General features: G+C 44.1%; 1 protein-coding gene across 1 annotated transcript in view; it reads right to left on the reverse strand.

Annotated features, from left to right (window-relative positions):
• Positions 1-13,023: 13,023 nt before the first annotated feature.
• The window catches only part of LOC115155378 (neurexophilin-2-like), a 53,167-nt gene continuing 42,713 nt past the window's right edge, over positions 13,024-23,477 (reverse strand). Inside the window, exon 3 of the mRNA XM_029701941.1 lies at positions 13,024-14,041. Within this exon, the coding sequence (XP_029557801.1) occupies positions 13,250-14,041 (792 nt within the window). The 3' untranslated portion in view covers positions 13,024-13,249. The remainder of the gene's footprint in view (positions 14,042-23,477) is intronic.

The raw sequence follows: 23,477 nt of genomic DNA on the forward strand, positions 1-23,477 counted from the left end.
TTCCAAATAAAATTGAATATTTTTTGTTCATATAATTTAAAAAGCAGGTCACTAGGTGTAGGCAAAACCATAAGCAAATAGATAAACTGTGATATGATTAAAGAGTTAATCAGAGTGATTTTTCCACAAATAGACAGGTATTTTCCTTTCCATGGTAGCAAGATCTTATCTATTTTTGCTAACTTTCTATAAAACTGTATTGGAGTGAGATCATTTCTTTCTTTCAGAATCTGTATACTGAGTATGTCCACATCCCCGTCAGACCGTTTAATTGGTAAACTACACGGAAATGTGAAATTTTACAATACGTAATATCATAACCACTTATCATAATTTGGTTTCAATCCAGAGAGGAGAGCAAAAGTATCTAGATCCTCTATGAGGCTGTGGAGAGATTCTAATTGTGGTTTTAAAAGAAAACATGAATCATCAGCGTACAATGATACCTTTGTTTTTAAGTCATTAATATTATTGTTGGATCTGATTTTAATTGCTAACATTTCGATGGCAATAATAAATAGATATGCCGATAGTGGACAACCTTGTTTTACCCCTCTAGATTGTTTAAACATTTCTGAGATGTAGCCATTATTTACTATTTTACACCTAGGGTTACTATACATCATTTTAACCCATTTTAAAAGAGATTCCCCAAAATTGAAATATTCTAGGCATTTATATATAAACTCCAGTCGTACTTTATCAAAAGCCTTTTCAAACTCAGCTAGGAAAACCAGGCCTGGTGTCCCCGATATTTCATAGTGTTCTATTGTTTCCAGTACTTGTCTTATATTATCTCCAATGTATCGTCCATGTAAAAAACATGTCTGATTAGGATGAATAATATCTGACAATACTTTTTTAATTCTATCCGCCAAGCATTTAGCTAGGATTTTTGCATCACAACACTGAAGTGTAAGAGGCCTGCATTTTTTTAATGGACTGGATCTTTATATATACCACTTAGGTCCTGTTTCAGTAGTAATGATATCAGACCTTCTTGTTGCGTGTCCGATAATCTACCATTTATTTATGAGTGGTTAAAACATGCTAATAATGGTCCTCTAAGTGAATCAAAAAAGGTTTGGTATACTTCCACTGGTATGCCATCCAGCCGTGGAGTTTTCCCAGCCTTAAAGGGTTTAATTGCATCAAGAAGTTCCTCCTCTGTAATTTGTCCATCACATGAGTCTTTCTGTACAGATGTTAATTTTACATTATTAATAGAAAAAAATCCATACACTTAACTTCGGTTAGTGGAGGAGACTGAAAGAAAAACATATTCTTAAAGTACTTTACTTCCTCTTTCAAAATATCATTAGGTGAATCATGCGTGACCCCATCATTTGTAACAAGTTTCAATAAAAAAAAATTGGTAGCATTTCTATATTGAAGATTGAAAAATAATTTGGTGCATTTTTCCCCCATATTCCACCCAGTGCGCTTTATTTTTATAATATATTACACTGGATCTTTCTTGAATAAGTTCCTCCATTTCTTTTTGTTTTTCCTCTAACTTATTCTGTGCCTCTACGGTACCGTTTTTTATTGCTATCTAACTGTACTGTTAGTCCTTCCATTTCCTTTGTTAATATGGACTCTTTTGATCTAAATTGCTTTTGTTTTATAGATGAGAATGAGTACTGAATAGCATGGCCTCTAAAGGCACATTTAAAAGTGTCCCATACAATAAGGGGATCTGCTGTACCTATGTTATGTCTGAAAAAGTTAGTTATAAATTCTTCTGTCCTAGTTCTAAACAATTTATCATCTAGTAGGCTTTGATTACATTTCCAATATCCTCGCCCACGTGGAAATTCTGTAAGAGTAATATATATGCCAATTACAGTTGAAGTCGGAAGTTTACATACACTTAGGTTGGAGTCATTAAAACTCATTTTTTATCCACTCCACAAATTTCTTGTTAAACTATAGTTTTGGCAAGTCAGTTAGGACATCTACTTTGTGCATGACACAAGTAATTTTTCCAACAATTGTTTACAGACAGATTATTTCACTTATAATTCACTGTATCACAATTCCAGTGGGTCAGAAGTTTACATAAACTAAATTGACTGTGCCTTTAAACAGTTTGGAAAATTCCAGAAAATGATGTCATGGCTTTAGAAGCTTCTGATAGGCTAATTGACGTCATTTGAGTCAATTGGAGGTGTACCTGTGGATGTATTTCAAGGCCTACCTTCAAACGCACTGCCTCTTTGCCTAACATCATGGGAAAATGAAAAGAAATCAGCCAAGACCTCAGAAAAAAAATTGTAGACCTCCACAAGTCTGGTTCAACCTTGGGAGCAATTTCCAAATGCCTGAAGGTATCACGTTCATCTGTACAAACAATAGTACGCAAGTATAAACACCATGGGACCATGCAGCCGTCATACCGCTCAGGAAGGAGACGCGTTCTGTCTTCTAGAGATTAACGTACTTTGGTGCGAAAATTGCAAATCAATCCCAGAACAACAGCAAAGGACCTTGTGAAGATGCTGGAGGGAACAGGTACAAAAGTATCTATATCCACAGTAAAACGAGTCCTATATCGACATAACTTGAAAGGCTGCTCAGCCAGGAAGAAGCCACTGCTCCAAAACTGACATAAAAAAGCCAGACTACGGTTTGCAACTGCACATAGGGACAAAGATCGTACTTTTTGGAGAAATGTCCTCTAGTTTGATGAAACAAAAATAGAACTGTTTAGCCATAATGACCATTATGTTTGGAGGAAAAAGGGGGCGGCTTGCAAGCCGAAGAACACCATCCCAACCGTGAAGCACGGGGGTGGCAGCATCATGTTGTGGGGATGCTTTGCTGCAGGAGGGACTGGTGCACTTCACAAAATAGATGGCATCACGAGGATGGAAAATTATATGGATATATTGAAGCAACATCCCAAGACATCAGTCAGGAAGTTAAAGCTTGGTCGCAAATGGGTCTTCCAAATGGACAATGACACCAAGCAAACTTCCAAAGTTGTGGCAAAATGGCTTAAGGACAACAAAGTCAAGGTACTGGAGTGGCCATGACAAAGCCCTGACCTCAATCCCATAGACAAATTATGGGCAGACCTGAAAACGTGTGTGTGAGCAAGGAGGCCTACAAATCTGACTCAGTTACACCAGCTCTGTCAGAAGTATTGAGACACAATTCTATTTATCAAAATATATCTTTGTAAATGTACCATTAAAAAGTAACATGATGATTGAGTGTCTATAGAGCTGTACCATATTTGCATTGCTACTAAGTAAACCTCCAATTGGTCCCCACTATTCCACCCGCTAAAAGCCTTCCTCATCCCTAGTTGGGTTGTCATCCCAATGCCCGGCAGACCACCCCCGACCCCCCGTATCCCAGGGCCCTGAACAGACTGGGATCCATCCTGGGAAAAGAGCCATTTACAGAACAGAAGTAGATCAACCACCAAATGCATTTCCATCGCCCTCACCTCCATTTGTATTATATATAGCAATCCAAATATATATATATATATATATATTCTAAAAATCCTGTTTCTTGTTTTCCATAATTAGCTATTATTATTTGTAGTAATGTAGGCAATTTATGCAAAGGATTTTACCTCTCACCAGTCTCGCCATTACCAAAATTACATTATTGCAAGCAATTATTATATTAGCAAACAATTATTGTGAATCATCCTATATTGTCCCTATCATCTTTTACTCCTGTGGGATACGAACATTCACCCATACACTCATACACACTCAACCCTTCCCCCCACACACTCATACACACTCAACCCTTCCCCCCACACACTCATACACACTCAACCCTTCCCCCCACACACTCATACACACTCAAACCTTCCCCCCACACACTCATACACACTCAACCCTTCCCCCCACACACTCATACACACTCAACCCTTCCCCCCACACACTCATACACACTCAACCCTTCCCCCCCACACACTCATACACACTCAACCCTTCCCCCCACACACTCATACACACTCTACCCTTCCCCCCACACTCATACACACTCAAGCCTTCCCCCCACACACTCATACACACTCAAACCTTCCCCCCACACACTCATACACACACAAACCTTCCCCCCACACACTCAACCCTTCCCCCCACACATTCATACACACTCAACCCTTCCCCCACACACACTCACACACACTCAACCCTTCCCCCCCACACACTCATACACACTCAACCCTTCCCCCCCACACACTCATACACACTCAAACCTCTTTCCCCCCACACAACCAAAGGCCCACATTCTCAACAGTTGCACCATCCCAGAGCCCAACTCAAGAAAGGTCTTGATTTACAAATGCATATACTGTTGCAGCTGTATAAGAAGGCCTGAAAGACCGTGCAGAAAAAATGGGCAGAAATTGAGAGATTTTATTAACCATTGTCACATCCTAGATGATGGAGGTCAGATGTACCCCTTTCCCCTGAAACACCCACAACACGGTCCCCCCTATTGACCATATTCCCAAGCATCTCCATGCAGTCAGACCTTTGATTTTGTGCCACCAGGGCTACAATAATATACCCCCTCTCTGAATGTCTGAGTGTGACCCCCTCCCCATGGGTTACTGCAGCTAATGTTGCCAGCACTGCCACTGCCTGGGTGGGGGGGCACCCCACCGGAATCCCCACCGGCTAGGTACAAGGTCGTCAAGGTTCTCATTAGCAGCTTTGAGAATTTCCTTGTGTAGTACGCTCTCCATTTAGGGGGCTTTGGCTTTGCAGGACCAACCCTGCCAAGCAGGCTCAGAATCTAGAGGGGGCAGTGCTGCTCTAGGTCTCTGACCGCATTTTGGCTGCATACAGACAGACCGCTTACAGCAGGTCCATAAAACAGATAGGGACTTCTCCTTAGTATCTGGGTCATTCAGGTGGGTGTCTAGGGTATAGGGTTGTGGACCGTTCCATCAATATAGGATCATAAATAAATAAATTAGATATATCATTTATTTAAAAAATGTAGTTCCCCATGATAGAACAATAAATACATTTAATGTATAATTTATTTTGAAACTGTTCCACCATGATAGGACAATAAATAATAAATAAGACGTATAATTCATTATAAAGTATATCCATCATCTGAACAACATTGAAAGCTCTCTCACCCCCCCCCCCCCCCCCCCCCCCTGCTCACAGCAATACATTGGATCTGGGATATGCAACCATTTCCTTTCTCACTCAATGCCACAAAACAACCACACACACCACACCATCCACACATACTGTGCCTTCTGTTTACTGAGTTTATCTCCACCATGTCGAATTACTGCTTTTGAGTTCCAATTAGTTATATTTGAACATGAATAGAAAAGCTATATTTTTTATTGTATTGCTACAATCCATAACCGGGCTAGAATTGTGTTCATTATTTTCCTCGTCTATGAGAACTTTGTAATTGTTTTAATAGCCATGGAGTCTTTATGTCTCTGAACTGGTTATCAATATATAGTTTATCAACGACGAGAGCTACTCCTTTCCCTTTTCATCTATTTTCCTTGAAAATTGGATTCAGAACTTTACGCCGTTCTGCAATTTCCTTTGGGAACTGGTCATTCATGCCAATTTGGGTCACAGCAAGGCTTTTAACCATTATTTTATCTTTAAAGGAAGGAAATTTGGCAACGATTGGGCATTCATACCTCTGCCCTCTCTGTCCAAAGCGGTGTACACGATCGAGTTGGATTTTGTCGATAGCTTGGCGTGGAATCTGAAGCGCTGTGAGGAGGAACTCTCTAACTACAGATTCAGGAACTTCTCCTTCTTTCTCTTGGATACCTGTAAGGACCAGATTCTCTCTCATGGATCTAGTCTGTATGTCCAGTAAGGCTTCTCACAGAATGATGTTCTCCTTTTTAAGTTCATTAACTTCGGTTTCTATCTTATTGACTGTCCCTTATAGCTTGTTTGTATCTTTCTCCAATGTAGCAGCTTTTTCATCACTCATCTCGAGGCCTTCAGCTCTTTTATATCCTTACTGACTAATTCAAGTATACCCAGTTGGTCATTTATTGATTTGAACAGATTTGTGTTGTTATCCAGATTGAAGGTTACCACCAACCAGATTATGTAGTGCTAATATTTAGTCTAACCTATCAATATTGAATATTACGTTTTTATAACTACTGGCTCCAGTGTGTTGGCTGCGCAGTGTGTTGGCTACAGTGTGTTGGCTGCGCAGTGTGTTGGCTGCGCAGTGTGGTGGCTGCGCAGTGTGTTGGCTGCGCAGTGTGTTGGCTGCGCAGTGTGGTGGCTGCGCAGTGTGTTGGCTGCGCAGTGTGGTGGCTGCGCAGTGTGGTGGCTGCGCAGTGTGGTGGCTGTGTGGTGTGGTGGCTGCGCAGTGTGGTGGCAGTGTGGTGGCTGCGCAGTGTGGTGGCTGCGCAGTGTGGTGGCTGTGTGGTGTGGTGGCTGCGCAGTGTGGTGGCAGTGTGGTGGCTGCGCAGTGTGGTGGCTGCGCAGTGTGGTGGCTGCGCAGTGTGGTGGCTGTGCTGTCTGAGTGGAATCAGATGGGAGAGAGGGTTCCTGAAAGGGAGCTACAATGTATGGAGTTCATCACACCTTTCTTCTGGACACCTATTTATAGCAAATAAAATAAAACATACAAATGCATATTGTAGAAACATATACCATTGCTAGAAATCGTCATAGTTTACAGTAAGCAGAAAATAACCAATTCCACGTGCCAAGTTCATGTTTAATGTCATAAAAACCTAAATAGATTTTAACGTATGTAATTTTAATAAAATAATCCCTTAAAGTAAATATTTAACATTTGACTTACACTATGCACATAAAATATACCCTATTTTCTATCTTACATAACAATAACTAGAAACAAGATGAAGCAAGCAAAAAATAAATAATAGCTTAATAATGTCATCTCCGCAATAAATAACAATGAACATGTGACTATGTCTACTTGATATTGCTGCCAACCACAAACTAAGGAACAATTCATATCTATATTTAAGGAAAATAAAAAGAAATGGACATAATTTATTTTTAGGCCATATGTAAACACATATATGTTGTATCTTTACTGAGACAGACAAATATAGAGCACACTTTGCATTGCACAAAGGATTAGAACTAAAATATTAACATAGATTAAGTTACATTTAGTTTGCTCATTATAATACAGTTCTTGTAAAGGACAGCACTATGTTCCTACAGGGTGGACAGAACTATGGCCCAGTATGTTTATAAAGGACAGAACTATGTTCCTATAGGGAGGACAGAACAATGGCACAGTATGTTTATAAAGGACAGAACTATGGCCCAGTATGTTTATAAAGGACAGAACTATGGCCCAGTATGTTTATAAAGGACAGAACTATGTTCCTATAGGGAGGACAAAACAATGAGAACATGAGAATCCTAATGCTCTGATTCTTCCCATTCTAAACATTTGTTATAAAACAAAACACTATGTTGTAGAGTTGCCTTTAGTTTTGGACATTTGGGAACATAGAATCCCAGAGCCTTTATCCTTCTGCCTAGGAGGAGGCAGTCTAGTGTGTGAAGAGGAAAAGCAACATTAATGCAGCAGACAGAGTACCGTCTGTCTTTATTATTGTCAGTGTTTTGAGAGTTTGGGGAAATAACTCCCAAGGGCATGTGTGTCCTTAAGAGCAGAAATGTAACATCAGGACTACCCCACACACCTCCTGTCATATCTCACAATATCTCCAGTTTATCTCCATGATCACTGGCATGTTATCATTCCAGAAAATAAGTATTTTAACTTGGAGTGTTTAGTTTCCTCCGTCACAGAGTAAATGATCATTCCCCTCTCTAACAAATGTTAATGGAGTACATTAGCGTGTCTAGTTTGAGAAACAGATGCCTCACAAGTCCTCAACTGGCAGCTTCATTAAATAGTACCCGCAAAACACCAGTCTCAACGTCAACAGTGAAGAGGCGACTCCGGGATGCTGGCCTTCTAGGCAGAGTTCCTCTGTCCAGTGTCTGTGTTCTTTTGCCCATGTTAATATTTTATTTACCAGTCTGAGATACGGCTTTTTCTTTGCAACTCTGCCGAGAAGGCCAGGATCCCGGAGTCGCCTCTTCACTGTTGACACTGGTGTCTTGTGGGTACTATTTAATGAAGCTGCCAGTTGAGGACTTATTAGGCGTCTGTTTCTCAAACTAGACACTCTGGTGTACTTGTCCTCTTGCTCAGTTGTGCACCGGGGCCTCCCACTCCTCTTTCTTTTCTGGTTAGAGACAGTTTGTGCTGTTCTGTGAAGGGAGTAGGAAACAGCGTTGTACGAGATCTTCAGTTTCTTGGCAATTTCTTACATGGAATAGCCTTCATTTCTCAGAACAAGAATAGACTGACGAGTTTCAGAAGAAAGTGCTTTGTTTCAAGCCATATTGAGCCTCTAATCGAACCCACAAATGCTGATGCTCCAGATACTCAACTAGTCTAAAGATGGCCAGTTTTATTGCTTCTTTAATCAGCAGGACAGTTTTCAGCTGTGCTAACATAATTGCAAACGGGTTTTCTAATGATCAATTAGCCTTTTAAAATTATAAACTTGGATTAGCTAACACAACGTGCCATTGGAACACAGGAGTGATGGTTGCTGATAATGGGCCTCTGTTCCATTAACAATCTGCCGTTTCCAGCTACAATAGTCATTTACAACATTAACAATGTCTACACTGTATTTCTGATCAATTTGATGTTATTTTAATGGACAAAAAAATTGCTTTTCTTTCATAAACAAGGACATTTCTACGTGACCCAAACTTTGAACTGTAGTGTATATAACAGGAGTTATATAATAACTGCTGTTGTTATACCTCTCCTTTAACTCCTGTTGTTATATATCTGTCCTGTATCTTCTATTGTTATCAGACACCTCTCCTTTAACTCCTGTTGTTATACATCTGTCCTGTATCTTCTATTGTTATCAGACACCTCTCCTTTAACTCCCGTTGTTATATATCTGTCCTGTATCTTCTATTATTATCAGACACCTCTCCTATAACTCCTGTTGTTATACATCTGTCCTGTATCTTCTATTGTTATCAGACACCTCTCCTTTAACTCCCGTTGTTATATATCTGTCCTGTATCTTCTATTGTTAGACACCTCTCCTTTAACTCCTGTTGTTATATATCTGTCCTATATCTTCTATTGTTATCAGACACCTCTCCTTTAATTCCTGTTGTTATACATCTGTCCTGTATCTTCTATTGTTATCAGACACCTCTCCTTTAACTCCTGTTGTTATACATCGTCCTGTATCTTCTATTGTTATCAGACACCTCTCCTTTAACTCCTGTTGTTATATATCTGTCCTGTATCTTCTATTGTTATCAGACACCTCTCCTTTAACTCCTGTTGTTATACATCTGTCCTGTATCTTCTATTGTTATCAGACACCTCTCCTATAACTCCTGTTGTTATACATCTGTCCTGTATCTTCTATTGTTATCAGACACCTCTCCTTTAACTCCTGTTGTTATATACAGTTGAAGTCGGAAGTTTACATACACTTAGGTTGGAGTCATTATAGCTTGTTTTTCAACCACTCCACAAATTTCTTGTTAACAAACTATACATTTTACATTTTAGTCATTTAGCAGACGCTCTTATCCAGAGCGACTTACAGTAGTGAATGCATACATTTCATACATTTTTTTTGTACTGGTCCACCGTGGGAATTGAACCCACAACCCTGGCGTTACAAACACCATGCTCTACCAACTGAGCCACACGGGACATGTGGCAAGTCGGTAAGGACATCTACTTTGTGCATGACAAGTAATTTTTCCAACAATTGTTTACAGACAGATTATTTCACTTATCATTCACTGTATCACAATTCCAGTGGGTCAGAAGTTTACATACACTAAGTTGACTGTGCCTTTAAACAGCTTGGAAAATTCCAGAAAATGATGTCATGGCTTTAGAAGCTTCTGATAGGCTAATTGACATAATTTGAGTAAATTGGATGTGTACCTGTGGATGTATTTCAAGGCCCACCTTCAAACTCAGTGCCTCTTTGCTTAACATCATGGGGAAAAAAAATAAAAATCAGCCAAGACCTCCCCCCCCAAAATTGTAGACCTCCACAAGTCTGGTTCATCCTTGTGAACAATCTCCAAACGCCTGAAGGTACCACGTTCATCTGTACAAACAATAGTATGCAAGTATAAACACCATGGGACCACGCAGCCGTCATACCGCTCAGGAAGGAGACGTGTTCTGTCTCCTAGAGATGAACGTACTTTGGTGCGAAAATTGCAAATCAATCCCAGAACAACAGCAAAGGACCTTGTGAAGATGCTGGAGGAAACAGGTACAAAAGTATCTATATCCACAGTAAAACGAGTCCTATATCGACATAACCTGAAAGGCCGCTCGGCCAAGGAAGAAGCCACTGCTCCAAAACCGCCATAAAAAAGCCAGACTACGGTTTGCAACTGCATATGGGGACAAAGATCATACATTTTGGAGAAATGTCCTCTGGTCTGATGAAACAAAAATAGAACTGTTTGGCCATAATGACCATTGTTATGTTAGGAGGAAAAAGGGGGAGATTTGCAAGCCGAAGAACACCATCCCAACCGTGAAGCACGGGGGTGGCAGCATCATGTTGTGGGGGTGCTTTGCTGCAGGAGGGACTGGTGCTCTTCACAAAATAGATGGCATCATGAGGGTGACAATTATGTGGATATATTGAAGCAACATCTCAAGACATCAGTCAGGAAGTTAAAGCTTGGTCGCAAATGGGTCTTCCAAATGGACAATGACCCCAAGCATACTTCCAAAGTTGTGGCAAAATGGCTTTAGGACAACAAAGTCAAGGTATTGGAGTGGCCGTCAATCCTATAGAAAATGTGTGGGCAGAACTGAAAAAGTGTGTGCGAGCAAGGAGGCCTACAAACCTGACTCAGTTACACCAGCTCTGTCAGGAGGAATGGGCCAATATTCACCCAACTTATTGTGGGAAGCTTGTGGAAGGCTACCCGAAACGTTTGACCCAAGTTAAACAATTTAAAGGCAAAGCTACCAAATACTAATTGAGTGTATGTAAACTTCTGACCCACTGGGAATGTGATGAAAGAAATGAAAGCTGAAATAAATCATTTTCTCTACTATTATTCTGACATTTCACATTCTTAAAATAAAGTGGTGACCTAACTGACCTAAGACAGGGAATTTTTACTTGGAGTAAATGTCAGGAATTGTGAAAAACTGAGTTGAAATGTATTTGGCTAAGGTGTATGTAAACTTCTGACTTTAACTGTATATGTGACCAATACAATGTGTTTTGAGAAGTGATTTGATGTTAACATTGTTGTACAGGTCTGCAGGGTGTCATGTAGTAGTGAGAGTCTATGGTCTACCCCAATACCACACATCTGGACTGTTCTAATGGACTGGGATTTACTGAGAACACATTGTGGTGATGATGAGGAGGAACAGAAGGATTGGTTAGGCCAATCGAACCAGAATTGGTCATATTGTAGTCAAACTAAGGGAATGGTCGCCCAGGGTAGGCCATATTGTGGTCAAACGAACAGAACGGTCGGCCAGGGTTGGTCATATTGTATTCAAACTAAGAGAATGGTCGACCAGGGTAGGCCATATTGTGGTCAAACTAACAGACTGGTTGGCCATATTGTGGTCAAACAAACAGAACGGTCGGCCAGGGTTGGTCACATTGTGGTCAAACTAACAGACCAGTCGGCCCCAACGGTCAGCGGTCAACCGGAACAGAACCAGGGTTGGTTATAAACTTTTTTTTAATTAAAAGAACAGTCGAACAGGGTTGGTCATACTTTGGTCAAACTAACTCTAAGGGAGATCCAGGTACATGCTACAGACGGGATCAGCCAGTGGAGGAGTAGGGAGTGGCATTATGGTAGTTGTAGTCCGGGCAGACCTTCAGCCAGTAGAGGAGTAGGGAGTGGCATTATGGTAGTTGTAGTCCGGGCAGACCTTCAGCCAGTAGAGGAGTAGGGAGTGGCATTATGGTAGTTGTAGTCCGGGCAGACCTTCAGCCAGTAGAGGAGTAGGGAGTGTCACTATGGTAGTTGTAGTCCAGCAGAACTTCAGCCAGTGGAGGAGTAGGGAGTGTCACTATGCTAGTTGTAGTCCGGCAGACCTTCAGCCAGTAGAGGAGTAGGGAGTGTCATTATGGTAGTTGTAATCCGGCAGACCTTCAGCCAGTGGAGGAGTAGGGAGTGTCATTATGGTAGTTGTAGTCCGGCAGACCTTCAGCCAGTAGAGGAGTAGGGAGTGTCATTATGGTAGTTGTAGTCCGGCAGACCTTCAGCCAGTAGAGGAGTAGGGAGTGTCACTATGCTAGTTGTAGTCCGGGCAGACCTTCAGCCAGTGGAGGAGTAGGGAGTGTCATTATGGTAGTTGTAGTCCGGCAGACCTTCAGCCAGTAGAGGAGTAGGGAGTGTCATTATGGTAGTTGTAGTCCGGCAGACCTTCAGCCAGTAGAGGAGTAGGGAGTGTCACTATGCTAGTTGTAGTCCGGGCAGACCTTCAGCCAGTGGAGGAGTAGGGAGTGTCATTATGGTAGTTGTAGTCCGGCAGACCTTCAGCCAGTAGAGGAGTAGGGAGTGTCACTATGCTAGTTGTAGTCCGGCAGACCTTCAGCCAGTAGAGGAGTAGGGAGTGTCATTATGGTAGTTGTAGTCCGGCAGACCTTCAGCCAGTAGAGGAGTAGGGAGTGTCATTATGGTAGTTGTAGTCCGGCAGACCTTCAGCCAGTAGAGGAGTAGGGAGTGTCATTATGGTAGTTGTAGTCCGGCAGACCTTCAGCCAGTAGAGGAGTAGGGAGTGTCACTATGCTAGTTGTAGTCCGGGCAGACCTTCAGCCAGTGGAGGAGTAGGGAGTGTCATTATGGTAGTTGTAGTCCGGCAGACCTTCAGCCAGTAGAGGAGTAGGGAGTGTCACTATGCTAGTTGTAGTCCGGCAGACCTTCAGCCAGTGGAGGAGTAGGGAGTATCACTATGGTAGTTGTAGTCCGGGCAGACCTTCAGCCAGTGGAGGAGTAGGGAGTATCACTATGGTAGTTGTAGTCCGGCAGACCTTCAGCCAGTAGAGGAGTAGGGAGTGTCATTATGGTAGTTGTAGTCCGGCAGACCTTCAGCCAGTAGAGGAGTAGGGAGTGTCACTATGGTAGTTGTAGTCCGGCAGACCTTCAGCCAGTAGAGGAGTAGGGAGTGTCATTATGGTAGTTGTAGTCCGGGCAGACCTTCAGCCAGTGGAGGAGTAGGGAGTATCACTATGGTAGTTGTAGTCCGGGCAGACCTTCTGCACCAGTTTGTAGTCCACGCTGTAGAAGGCGATGTAGATGCAGATGACTTTAAAGGGCTTAGAGCAGAGCCAGGAGACGTGACTCTGTGTCTGTTCCTGGTAACACACCTTGGAGGAGTCGAAGCTGCACAGAGCCGTCTTCTTGTTGCGGTCCGTCTTCTCATACTCGATACGACAGTTGAACGCATTAGAGTCTTTGGTCTCCAGTGTGGAATGCTGAGTCATCTCAAACTCCACCACTTTAGACGGCGGAACCAGACTCACCGACACGTTCCCCAGGCCAGTGGAGTTATGGCGGAAGTAGACACTGAACGTTCCGTTACCGTGGTCCACGATCTTCCCGGTGATCAGCAGGTTGAGTTTGACAGTCTTAATGTTGGAATGGAAGTCTCCCCAGCCAAACATCTTCTTAAACTTGCCTGTCTTGATGATGGGTCGTCGCTTGGTTCTGGCCTGGCTGGCCTGAACATCTGTCTGGTTGGATAACCAATCCCAGAAGTCTTCCATGTTCTCTAGGTATGTCATGTCCCTGATGTGGTTGTGTTTAAGGCTGGGGGTCCCGACGGTCCCGGGGGCTCCAGGGACCCCCCTAGCGAACAGCCTCAGGGGCTTGAGGACTCTGGGATTGGCCCCGGCTCCACTGGGGGAGAACGCCTCCTCATGGTCCCCCTCCCCCCACTCTATCAGCACTGTCTCTGCTGCTGTTTGCTGTTTGGCTTTCCTGCACCACACCTACAGAGAAACCAAGAAAAAGACACATGGAGGGAAAGGTTAGAGGACATGAACTGTACCATATTATTCCAAACAGCATAGTAACTGGATTCAAACAGATGTAGGATCTTAATTTGATCACTCTTTTGTTGCTGAGAATTTTCCTGAAGAGCAGGAAATGCAAACATTTTGTGTATTTGAGTTTTAAAAAGGATTCAAAAGTTTGTAATTTCCACTTTGAAATTTCAGACTTGATTTGCCCTAATGAAAAATGTATCAACCCTTACAAAAATGTCCCTTAATTATAATGCACATAATAATTCACATTCTGTGGCTGCATAATTATGTTCCTGCTGTAGCAAACTGGCTCAAATTAAGATCTTATATCTGTATGTGCAAAATAATATTCAATTTCAAATAATGAAAATAGAGACCTACTATAAGTGACAACAACGTGGTTTGGAGGTGTGGCTATGCGAAGCTACGTTATGAGTAATCTCTCGTGAAACAATAGAATCTGTCAGGCTGAATGGGGCGTGTAGGATACAAGGAGCAGTAGTTCCTGTGTTATTTAGACAAATCAAGATTTAGCAGGTGTTAACATCTTTACATATTTAGGAAGAGAAGGGGACATTCGGCCCATAACTTGAAAAGAGGGAGGGTGGACTCCTCATTCCGGTTTTGCTCTTCATTCTAGCATTTTTTGACCTCTTAACATGTCCTGTATGTATGGACCCAGAACATAAAGCCCCGTGAAATCTTTTTAAATATATGTTTAAATCATCACTAATATATCTGTGTGTTTATATATATGTTTATATATATTCTTATTATTTATTTCCCTGAGCCTTTGGTCATTGAAATGTTGATCATGTGGTCGTTAGGAAACACTTACACAAAAAGGGCATTATCATGATCACAATTTCAGAGAGTTATTTTGACCTCAGTGTGGAAATATCCTTTAAAAAAATACAGCAAATCACGTTTTTAACTCCACTGCCCCTTTAATCGAGCAGCTGACCAATTACGTGAAACTTTAGTTCTGAGCGTCAGTATCATCAAGATGGCGCCGACAGAGAGGGCTGCCTTGCTTCTAATCCTTAGGAAACTTTGCAGTATTTCGTTTTTTAGGTATTATTTCTTACATTGTTAGACCAGAAAATCTTAAGTGTTATTACATACAGCCGGGAAGAACTATTGGATATCAGAGCAACGTCAACTTACCAGCAGTACAACCAGGAATAAGACTTTCCCGAAGCGTATCCTTTGTCCGAACCACCCAGGGCATTTGAACTGATTCCAGAGGCTGACCCAAAACAACGCTGCCGGAGAAGAGGAAGACGGACCGGTCTTCTGGTCAGACTTCAGAGGCTCGCACACCACCCACCGCTTCCGAGTATATTACTCACTAATGTCCAGTCTCTAGATAACAAGGTCGATGTAATCAGGGCAAGGGTTACTTTCCAGAGAGACATCAGGGATTGTAACATACTCTGTTTCACGGAAACATGGCTCTCTCGGTATGTATATGCTGTCGGAGTTGGTACAGCCACCTATATTCTTTGTGCATCGCGCCGACAGGAATAAACATCTCTCCGGGAAGAAGAAGGGCGGGGTGTATGTTTCATGATTAACGACTCATGGTGTAATTGTAACAACATACAGGAACTCAAGTCCTTCTGTTCACCTGACCAAGAATTCCTCACAATCAAAATCCGACCGTATTATCGTCCAAGATAATTCTCTTCGGTTATTGTCACAGCCGTGTATATCCCCCCTCAAGCTGATACCACGACGGCCCTCAAGGAACTTCACTGGACTTTATGCAAACTGGAAACCATATATCCTGAGGCTGCATTTATTGTAGCTGGGGATTTTAACAAGGCAAATTTGAGAACAAGGCTACCTAAATTCTATCAGCATATCAACTGTAGCACTTGCGCTGGAAAAACACTGGATCACTGCTACTCTAACTTCCGCGATGCATACAAGGTCCTCCCCCACCCTCCTTTCGGCATATCTGACCACGACTCCATTTTGCTCCTCCCTTCCTATAAGCAGAACATCAAACAGAAAGTAGCCGTGCTAAGGACTATTCAACTTTTGCTGATCAATCGGAATCCACGCTTCAAGATTGCTTTGATCACTCAGACTGAGACATGTTCCGGGTAGCCTCAGAGAATAATATTGATGTATATGCTGATTCGATGAGTGAGTTTATGGGGAAGTGTATAGGAGATGTTGTGACTACTGTGACCATTAAAACCTACCCTAACTAGAAACCGTGGATTGATGGCGGCATTTGCACAAAACTGAAAGCGTGAACCACCTCATTTAACCATGGAAAGGTGACTGGGAATATGGTTGAATACAAACAGTGTAGTTATTCGCTTCGCAAGGCAATCAAAGAAGCAAAATGTCAGTATAGAGACAAAGTGGAGTCACAATTCAACGGCTCACACACGAGAAATATGTGGCAGGGTCTACAGACAATCACGGACTACAAAAGGAAAACCAGCCACATCACGGACACGGACATCTTGCTTCCAAACAAACTAAACACCTTCTTTGCCCGCTTTGAGGATAATACAGTGCCACCGATGCGGCCCACTACCAATGACTGTGGGCTCTCCTTCTCCGTGGCCAACGTGAGTAAGACATTTAAACATGTTAACCCCCACAAGGCTGCTGGCCCAGATGGCATCCCTAGCCACGTCCTCAGAGCATGCGCAGAACAGCTGGCTGAAGTGTTTACGGACATATTCAATCTCTCCCTATCCAAGTCTACTGTCTCCACATGCTTCAAGATGGCCACCATTGTTCCTGTACCCAAGAATGCAAAGGTAACTGAACTAAATGACTATCGCCCCGTAGCACTCACTTCTGTCATCATGAAGTGCTTTGAGAGACTAGTCAAGGATCATATCACCTCCACCTTACCTGTCAGTTTTAAGTTCCTCTGCGTACACATCACATCCACCCACACAAACAGCCATCACTAACACAGAGAGGCTGCTGCCTACATACAGACTTGAAATCATTGGCCACTTTAATAAATTGATCACTAGTCACTTTAATAATGTTTACATATTTTGCATTACTCATCTCATATGTATTGTGGCAAAGAAGGGGGTCGAGTGATAAATGGCAGATATGTGAGGGCAGAACTAATAAACGGGCTCTGCCCGATCACTAAAATGGCCACCCCGATCAGAACTACAGATCACAAAATGGCCGACTGCCAAAACTACAATTCCCAGAAGCAAGGGGAACCCTCAGAAGGTGGAGCCGACCCACAGATAAAAGGTCAAGAAAAAACAGGAAGAGGGAGAGAGAGCGGGAAGGATCTATGAACCATAGAGAGAGAGACATTCTACATTGGCTGGATTTACCGTGTACGAGCTGGACTGTTTTGGACTTACCTGTTGGCGTTTAGACCTGGACCTACCGAGAACCAGATTTGTGTACCGAACCCTGCTATCCTTGACCTTACCTGCGGCCTGGGTGGACCAGGACAGAGAAACAAACATACAGGTACTGTCATGTTCGAAAGAACTTTAATTCTGGGCTGACTTTGGTGACAGTTTCTCACTTAATTTGTGACAAACGCTCCTAGCTTTGAAGAGGTTTGCCACACGTGGTGGAGAATGTGGGCACTGGATTAACCATACCGCTGGTTAGGTAGAAAAAAAAAAAAAAGTTAGCACTCCAAAGGGGAGTCAGGTTTTTTTTTTTTTTTTTTGGTTTTTTTGTGGCTTTGTTTGGTTAGGACCGTTTTTTCAGGAAAATGAGTATGGAGGGAGCCATACAGGCCCTGTTACAAGCGGTGGCCGCCCAACAAGAGGCAACTAGAGCTCAACAAATAGCTCATCAGGATGCAATGCGAATGTATCAGGACACGTTACAGGTCCAGCACCACACCAACCAGCTGCTCAGAGAAGAGCAAGAGAGAAACACCCGGGAGTTAAGAGAAGGCCTAAAGGGGCTAGCGGACCAAATTGGGACTCAGTTACCAGCTGCAAATACCCAAAGGTGGGCCAATCATTTTCTTCAAAAAATGACAGCGCAGGATGATGTGGAAGCATATCTTACCACCTTCGAAAGGACGGCAGAGAGGGAGAAGTGGCCGAAAGAAGAATGGGCAGGGCTTCTGGCACCATACCTGGCAGGGGATGCTCAAAAAGCATATTTTGACCTGGAGTTGAAGGATGCACAGGATTACGATAAACTCAAGGGAGAGATTCTGACTAGACTGGGAGTGACCGATACCGTGAGGGCACACCGCTTCCACCAGTGGTACTACAGACCGGGACAAACCCCCCGAACACAGATGTTCGACTTGATTCACCTGGCACGGAAATGGTTGCGACCGGAGACCCGTTCGTCCGCCGAGGTCGTCGAGACCATCGTACTCAACCAGTTTCAGCGAGGTCTACCCCAAGAAGTGCGACGATGGGTTGGCCAGAACGAGGTACTTTCCGCCGACCATCTCGTGGGCCTGGTTGAACGGTATTGTACGGCAGGAACAGCTGAGCAGGCGCAGGAGGAAAGATTCCCATTCCCCAGGCCTGGGCGAACCAGCGGACAGGTTAAGACTGTGCCAACAGGGGGAGGGGGAGGAGAGCAGCGTGGGGCCATGAGGAAAGAATCATAATCGGGCCGAGACACTAAGGGAAAAACCGGAAACCGGGACTGGGGGTCGAGGAGGTCTCCCCCCCGGAACCCTATTATCTGTTACAATTGTAATCGACCGGGACATATTGCAGCCTACTGCCCTATTAAAGAAGAGCCAATGCAATGTAACCTCGGTGAAAAAGAAGATGAGATATGGTATGCATGTCCTGTGGTAACCACTGTACTTGAAAGATCAAGAAACAAACATATGTGCAGGGTGAAGGTTGAAGGGAAGGAGGTTGAAGCACTACTGGATTCCGGCAGTATGCTAACCCTGGTCGTTGCAAACCTAGTGCCGACGCATAAACTGGATACAAGTCAGGATATCAGTGTTACGTGCATTCATGGGGATACCCGTCTGTACCCCACAGCATTAGTGAGCATACAAACAGAGGACGGTCTGCTGGATTATGAGGTCGGCGTGGTCCCAAAGATGCCATATGATGTAATATTGGGTAGAGACTTTCCTAACTTTGCGAAGTTAGGTCAAAAGAACGGCATATTTGAGAAACCAACAACCCTGACCAAGCAGGAAGAAGCATGGGGCCTTCAACCAAGGCCAAGAAAAGAGGTCTCCCAGGGGCCAAGCCCACAGGTACTAGTAGGGGAGGATGAGGATGAAGTGGCAAACCTCGTTGATAATGAACAGCCCAGTACTAGTGGGGCTGGGGTCGATCTGAATCCAGAAGACGACTATCTAGAACCAGCAGACCTGGCAGGGTCCATGACTAATTTCGGGACGGCCCAACACCAGGATCCAACCCTGCAGCAAGCCAGAGCAGACGTGCAGGTCATAGATGGTACTCCCCTAAATGATAGGATGATGCCTAATAGTTTTCCCCACTTCATCATGAAAAATGGTTTGGTGTACAGAGTCTCAAAAATAGGGGTTGATGTGGTGGAACAGTTGTTGGTCCCCACCCGGTACAGAAAGACAGTACTGGATCTAGCTCATGGGCACATTCTGGGTGGACACCTTGGTATAGATAAAACCCGAGACCGGATTGTAAGGAGGTTTTACTGGCCAGGAATTCAGGCTGAAGTGGCTCGGCATTGTGGAGAGTGCCCGGAGTGCCAGGTAACAGCTCCCCGACCAGCGTTTAGAAGCCCGTTAGTGCCACTCCCCATAATCGAAACGCCATTTGAGAGGATAGCGATGGACATAGTGGGCCCACTACCCAAATCTGCCAGAGGGCACCAATACATTCTGGTTATTCTAGATTATGCCACTCGCTACCCAGAAGCCATTCCCCTTCGGACAATGGCTTCCAAAAATATCGCCAAGGAACTAGTGCTATTGTTCACCAGGGTTGGGGTCCCAAAGGAGATCCTTACTGACCAGGGGACCCCCTTTATGTCCCGCCTTATGGCAGACCTTTGTAAATTGTGGCAGGTGAAACAGTTGAGGACATCAGTTTACCATCCACAGACGGACGGGCTGGTTGAGAGATTCAACCGGACCCTGAAGTCAATGCTCAGGAAGGTAATCGACAAGGATGGGAAAAACTGGGATTGCATGTTGCCATATCTGATGTTTGCCATTAGAGAGGTTCCTCAAGCCTCGCTGGGGTTTTCTCCCTTCGAGCTGGTATATGGGAGGCACCCCCGGGGAATCTTAGACATTGCCCGGGAAACCTGGGAACACCAATCCACCCCGTATACTAGTGTCATAGAGCACGTCACGGCAATGCAAAACAGGATAGCCACAGTCATGCCCATCGTCAGAGAGCACATGAGACAAGCACAAGAGCACCAGCGGCACACTTATAACCGGCAGGCTACCCTGAGGGAATTTCAACCGGGAGATAAGGTGTTAGTGCTGATCCCCACGGTAGAGTGCAAACTACTAGCCACATGGAAAGGACCATATGAAGTACTGGAGAGAATAGGAGAAGTTAATTATCGGATCCGACAGCCAGGTCGACGGCCCCAGGAACAGATCTATCACATAAACCTGTTAAAAGCATGGAGAGAGAGAGAAACACTAATGGTCACGTACCCCACACACACTCAGGAGACAGCTGAAGTAAATATTTCACCTACTTTGTCCCCAGCACAAGTACAGGAAGTAAAGACCCTGATCCAGAAAAACAGAGATGTGTTTTCAGAAGTACCCGGCCGAACTGAGGTTACAGCTCATGATATCGTTTCCCTACCAGGGAGAAAAGTGAGCATGAGGCCATATCGGGTACCCGAGGCTCGACAGGCAGCGATTAGAGCAGAGACGGAGAAAATGTTGACAGCTGGAGTGATCGAAGAGTCACATAGTGAGTGGTCTAGCCCAATTGTGATGGTCTCCAAGCCCGATGGGTCTTTGCGGTTCTGTAACGACTTTCGGAAGGTAAATGAAATCTCCAAGTTTGATGCCTACCCCATGCCCAGAGTAGACGAACTACTGGAGAAAATTGGTAAAGCTCGGTACATTACGACCCTGGACCTGACAAAAGGGTACTGGCAAATTCCTCTGACCCCCAGGGCCAAAGAAAAGACAGCATTTGCAACCCCTGACGGTTTGTTTCAATACACCGTCATGCCATTCGGCCTACACGGGGCCCCAGCCACCTTTCAACGGCTCATGGACAAGGTCCTAAAACCGCACCAAGCATACGCCGCAGCTTATTTAGATGACGTGGGGATCTACAGCCCAGATTGGGAATCCCACTTACCCCGGGTACAGGCGGTGTTAGACGCCCTTAGAAAGGCAGGGCTCACGGCGAACCCTGCCAAGTGTTATGTGGGGTTAGAGGAAACGGAGTATCTGGGATACACCGTGGGAAGAGGATTAATCAAACCCCAACGTAAGAAGGTGGAGGCAATTAGAGAATGGCCGAAACCAGTAAATAAGAAGCAGGTTCGAGCCTTCCTAGGGCTGACCGGGTACTACCGGAAGTTCATCCCAAGTTATGCCACAGTGGCCGCCCCACTCACCGACATGACTAGAGCCAGAGGGCCAAACATGGTCAAGTGGGATGAAAGGGCCACCAAAGCATTTAGGACATTACAGGAGGCCCTCTGCTGTAATCCAGTGCTGGTGGTACCAGACTTTGAGAGAGAGTTTGTGGTTCAGACGGATGCTTCAGAGGTCGGCTTGGGAGCAGTGCTGTCCCAAGAGGTAGAAGGGGTGGAACACCCCATCCTGTTTTTAAGCAGGAAGCTGGAACCACGGGAAACCAACTACTCAGTTGTTGAGAAAGAGGCGCTGGCAGTAAAGTGGGCTCTGGAAAGCCTGAAATACTACCTGCTGGGGCGCCACTTCACCCTCATCAGTGACCATGCACCACTCACCTGGATGCATAGGGCTAAAGAGAAGAACGCTCGGGTGATGCGGTGGTTTTTGAGTCTCCAACCGTTTCACTTTGACTTGAAACACAGAGCAGGAAAGGAAATGGGAAATGTGGATGGGTTATCCCGCATGCACGCATATTTTGCTGCGGTAGCCCGACCTAGGGGGTCGGATCTAGGGGGGGAGATGTGTGGCAAAGAAGGGGGTCGAGTGATAAATGGCAGATATGTGAGGGCAGAACTAATAAACGGGCTCTGCCCGATCACTAAAATGGCCACCCCGATCAGAACTACAGATCACAAAATGGCCGACTGCCAAAACTACAATTCCCAGAAGCAAGGGGAACCCTCAGAAGGTGGAGCCGACCCACAGATAAAAGGTCAAGAAAAACCAGGAAGAGGGAGAGAGAGCGGGAAGGATCTATGAACCATAGAGAGAGAGACATTCTACATTGGCTGGATTTACCGTGTACGAGCTGGACTGTTTTGGACTTACCTGTTGGCGTTTAGACCTGGACCTACCGAGAACCAGATTTGTGTACCGAACCCTGCTATCCTTGACCTTACCTGCGGCCTGGGTGGACCAGGACAGAGAAACAAACATACAGGTACTGTCATGTTCGAAAGAACTTTAATTCTGGGCTGACTTTGGTGACAGTTTCTCACTTAATTTGTGACAAACGCTCCTAGCTTTGAAGAGGTTTGCCACAGTATATACTGTATTTTATACCATCTTGCCTATGCCGCTCTGTCATTGCTCATCCATATATTTATATATTCTTATTCCATTCCTTTACTTAGATTTGTGTGTATTAGGTAGTTGTTGTGGAATTGTTAGATTACTTGTTAGATATTGCTGCACTGTCGGAACTAGATGCACAAGCATTTCACTACACTTGCAATAACATCTGCTAACCATGTGTATGTGACCAATACATTTTATTTCAATTTGAATTGAGAGCGCTCAGGACCTCAGACTGGGACGAAGATTCACCTTCCAACAGGAAAACAACCCTAAGCACACAGCCAAGACAACGCAGGAGTGGCTTCGGGACAAATCTTTGAATGTCTTTGAGTGGCCTAGCCAGATCCCGATCGAACATCTCTGGAGAGGCCTGAAAACTGAAAATAGCTGTGCAGCAATGCTCCCCATCCAACCTGACAGAACTTGAGAGGATCTGCAGAGAAGAATGAGAGAAGCTCTCCAAATACAGTTGTGCCATGCTTGTAGCATCATACCGAAGTCTCAAGGCTTAAATCGCTGCCAAAGGTGCTTTAACAAAGTACTGAGTAAAGGGTCTGAATTCTTAAGAAAATGTGATTTCAGTTTTTTTTATATGCATTTGCAAAAATGTCTAAAAATCTGTTCTTGCTTTGTCATTATGGGTATTGTGTGTAGATTGATGAGGGAAATGTTTTTTTAAATCAATTTTAGAATAAGGCTGTAACGTAATAAAATGTGGAAAAAGTCAAGGGGTCTGAATACTTTCCGAATGCACTG

The sequence above is a fragment of the Salmo trutta genome, chromosome 20 (assembly GCF_901001165.1).
Source record: "Salmo trutta chromosome 20, fSalTru1.1, whole genome shotgun sequence".
Taxonomy (NCBI): domain Eukaryota; kingdom Metazoa; phylum Chordata; class Actinopteri; order Salmoniformes; family Salmonidae; genus Salmo; species Salmo trutta.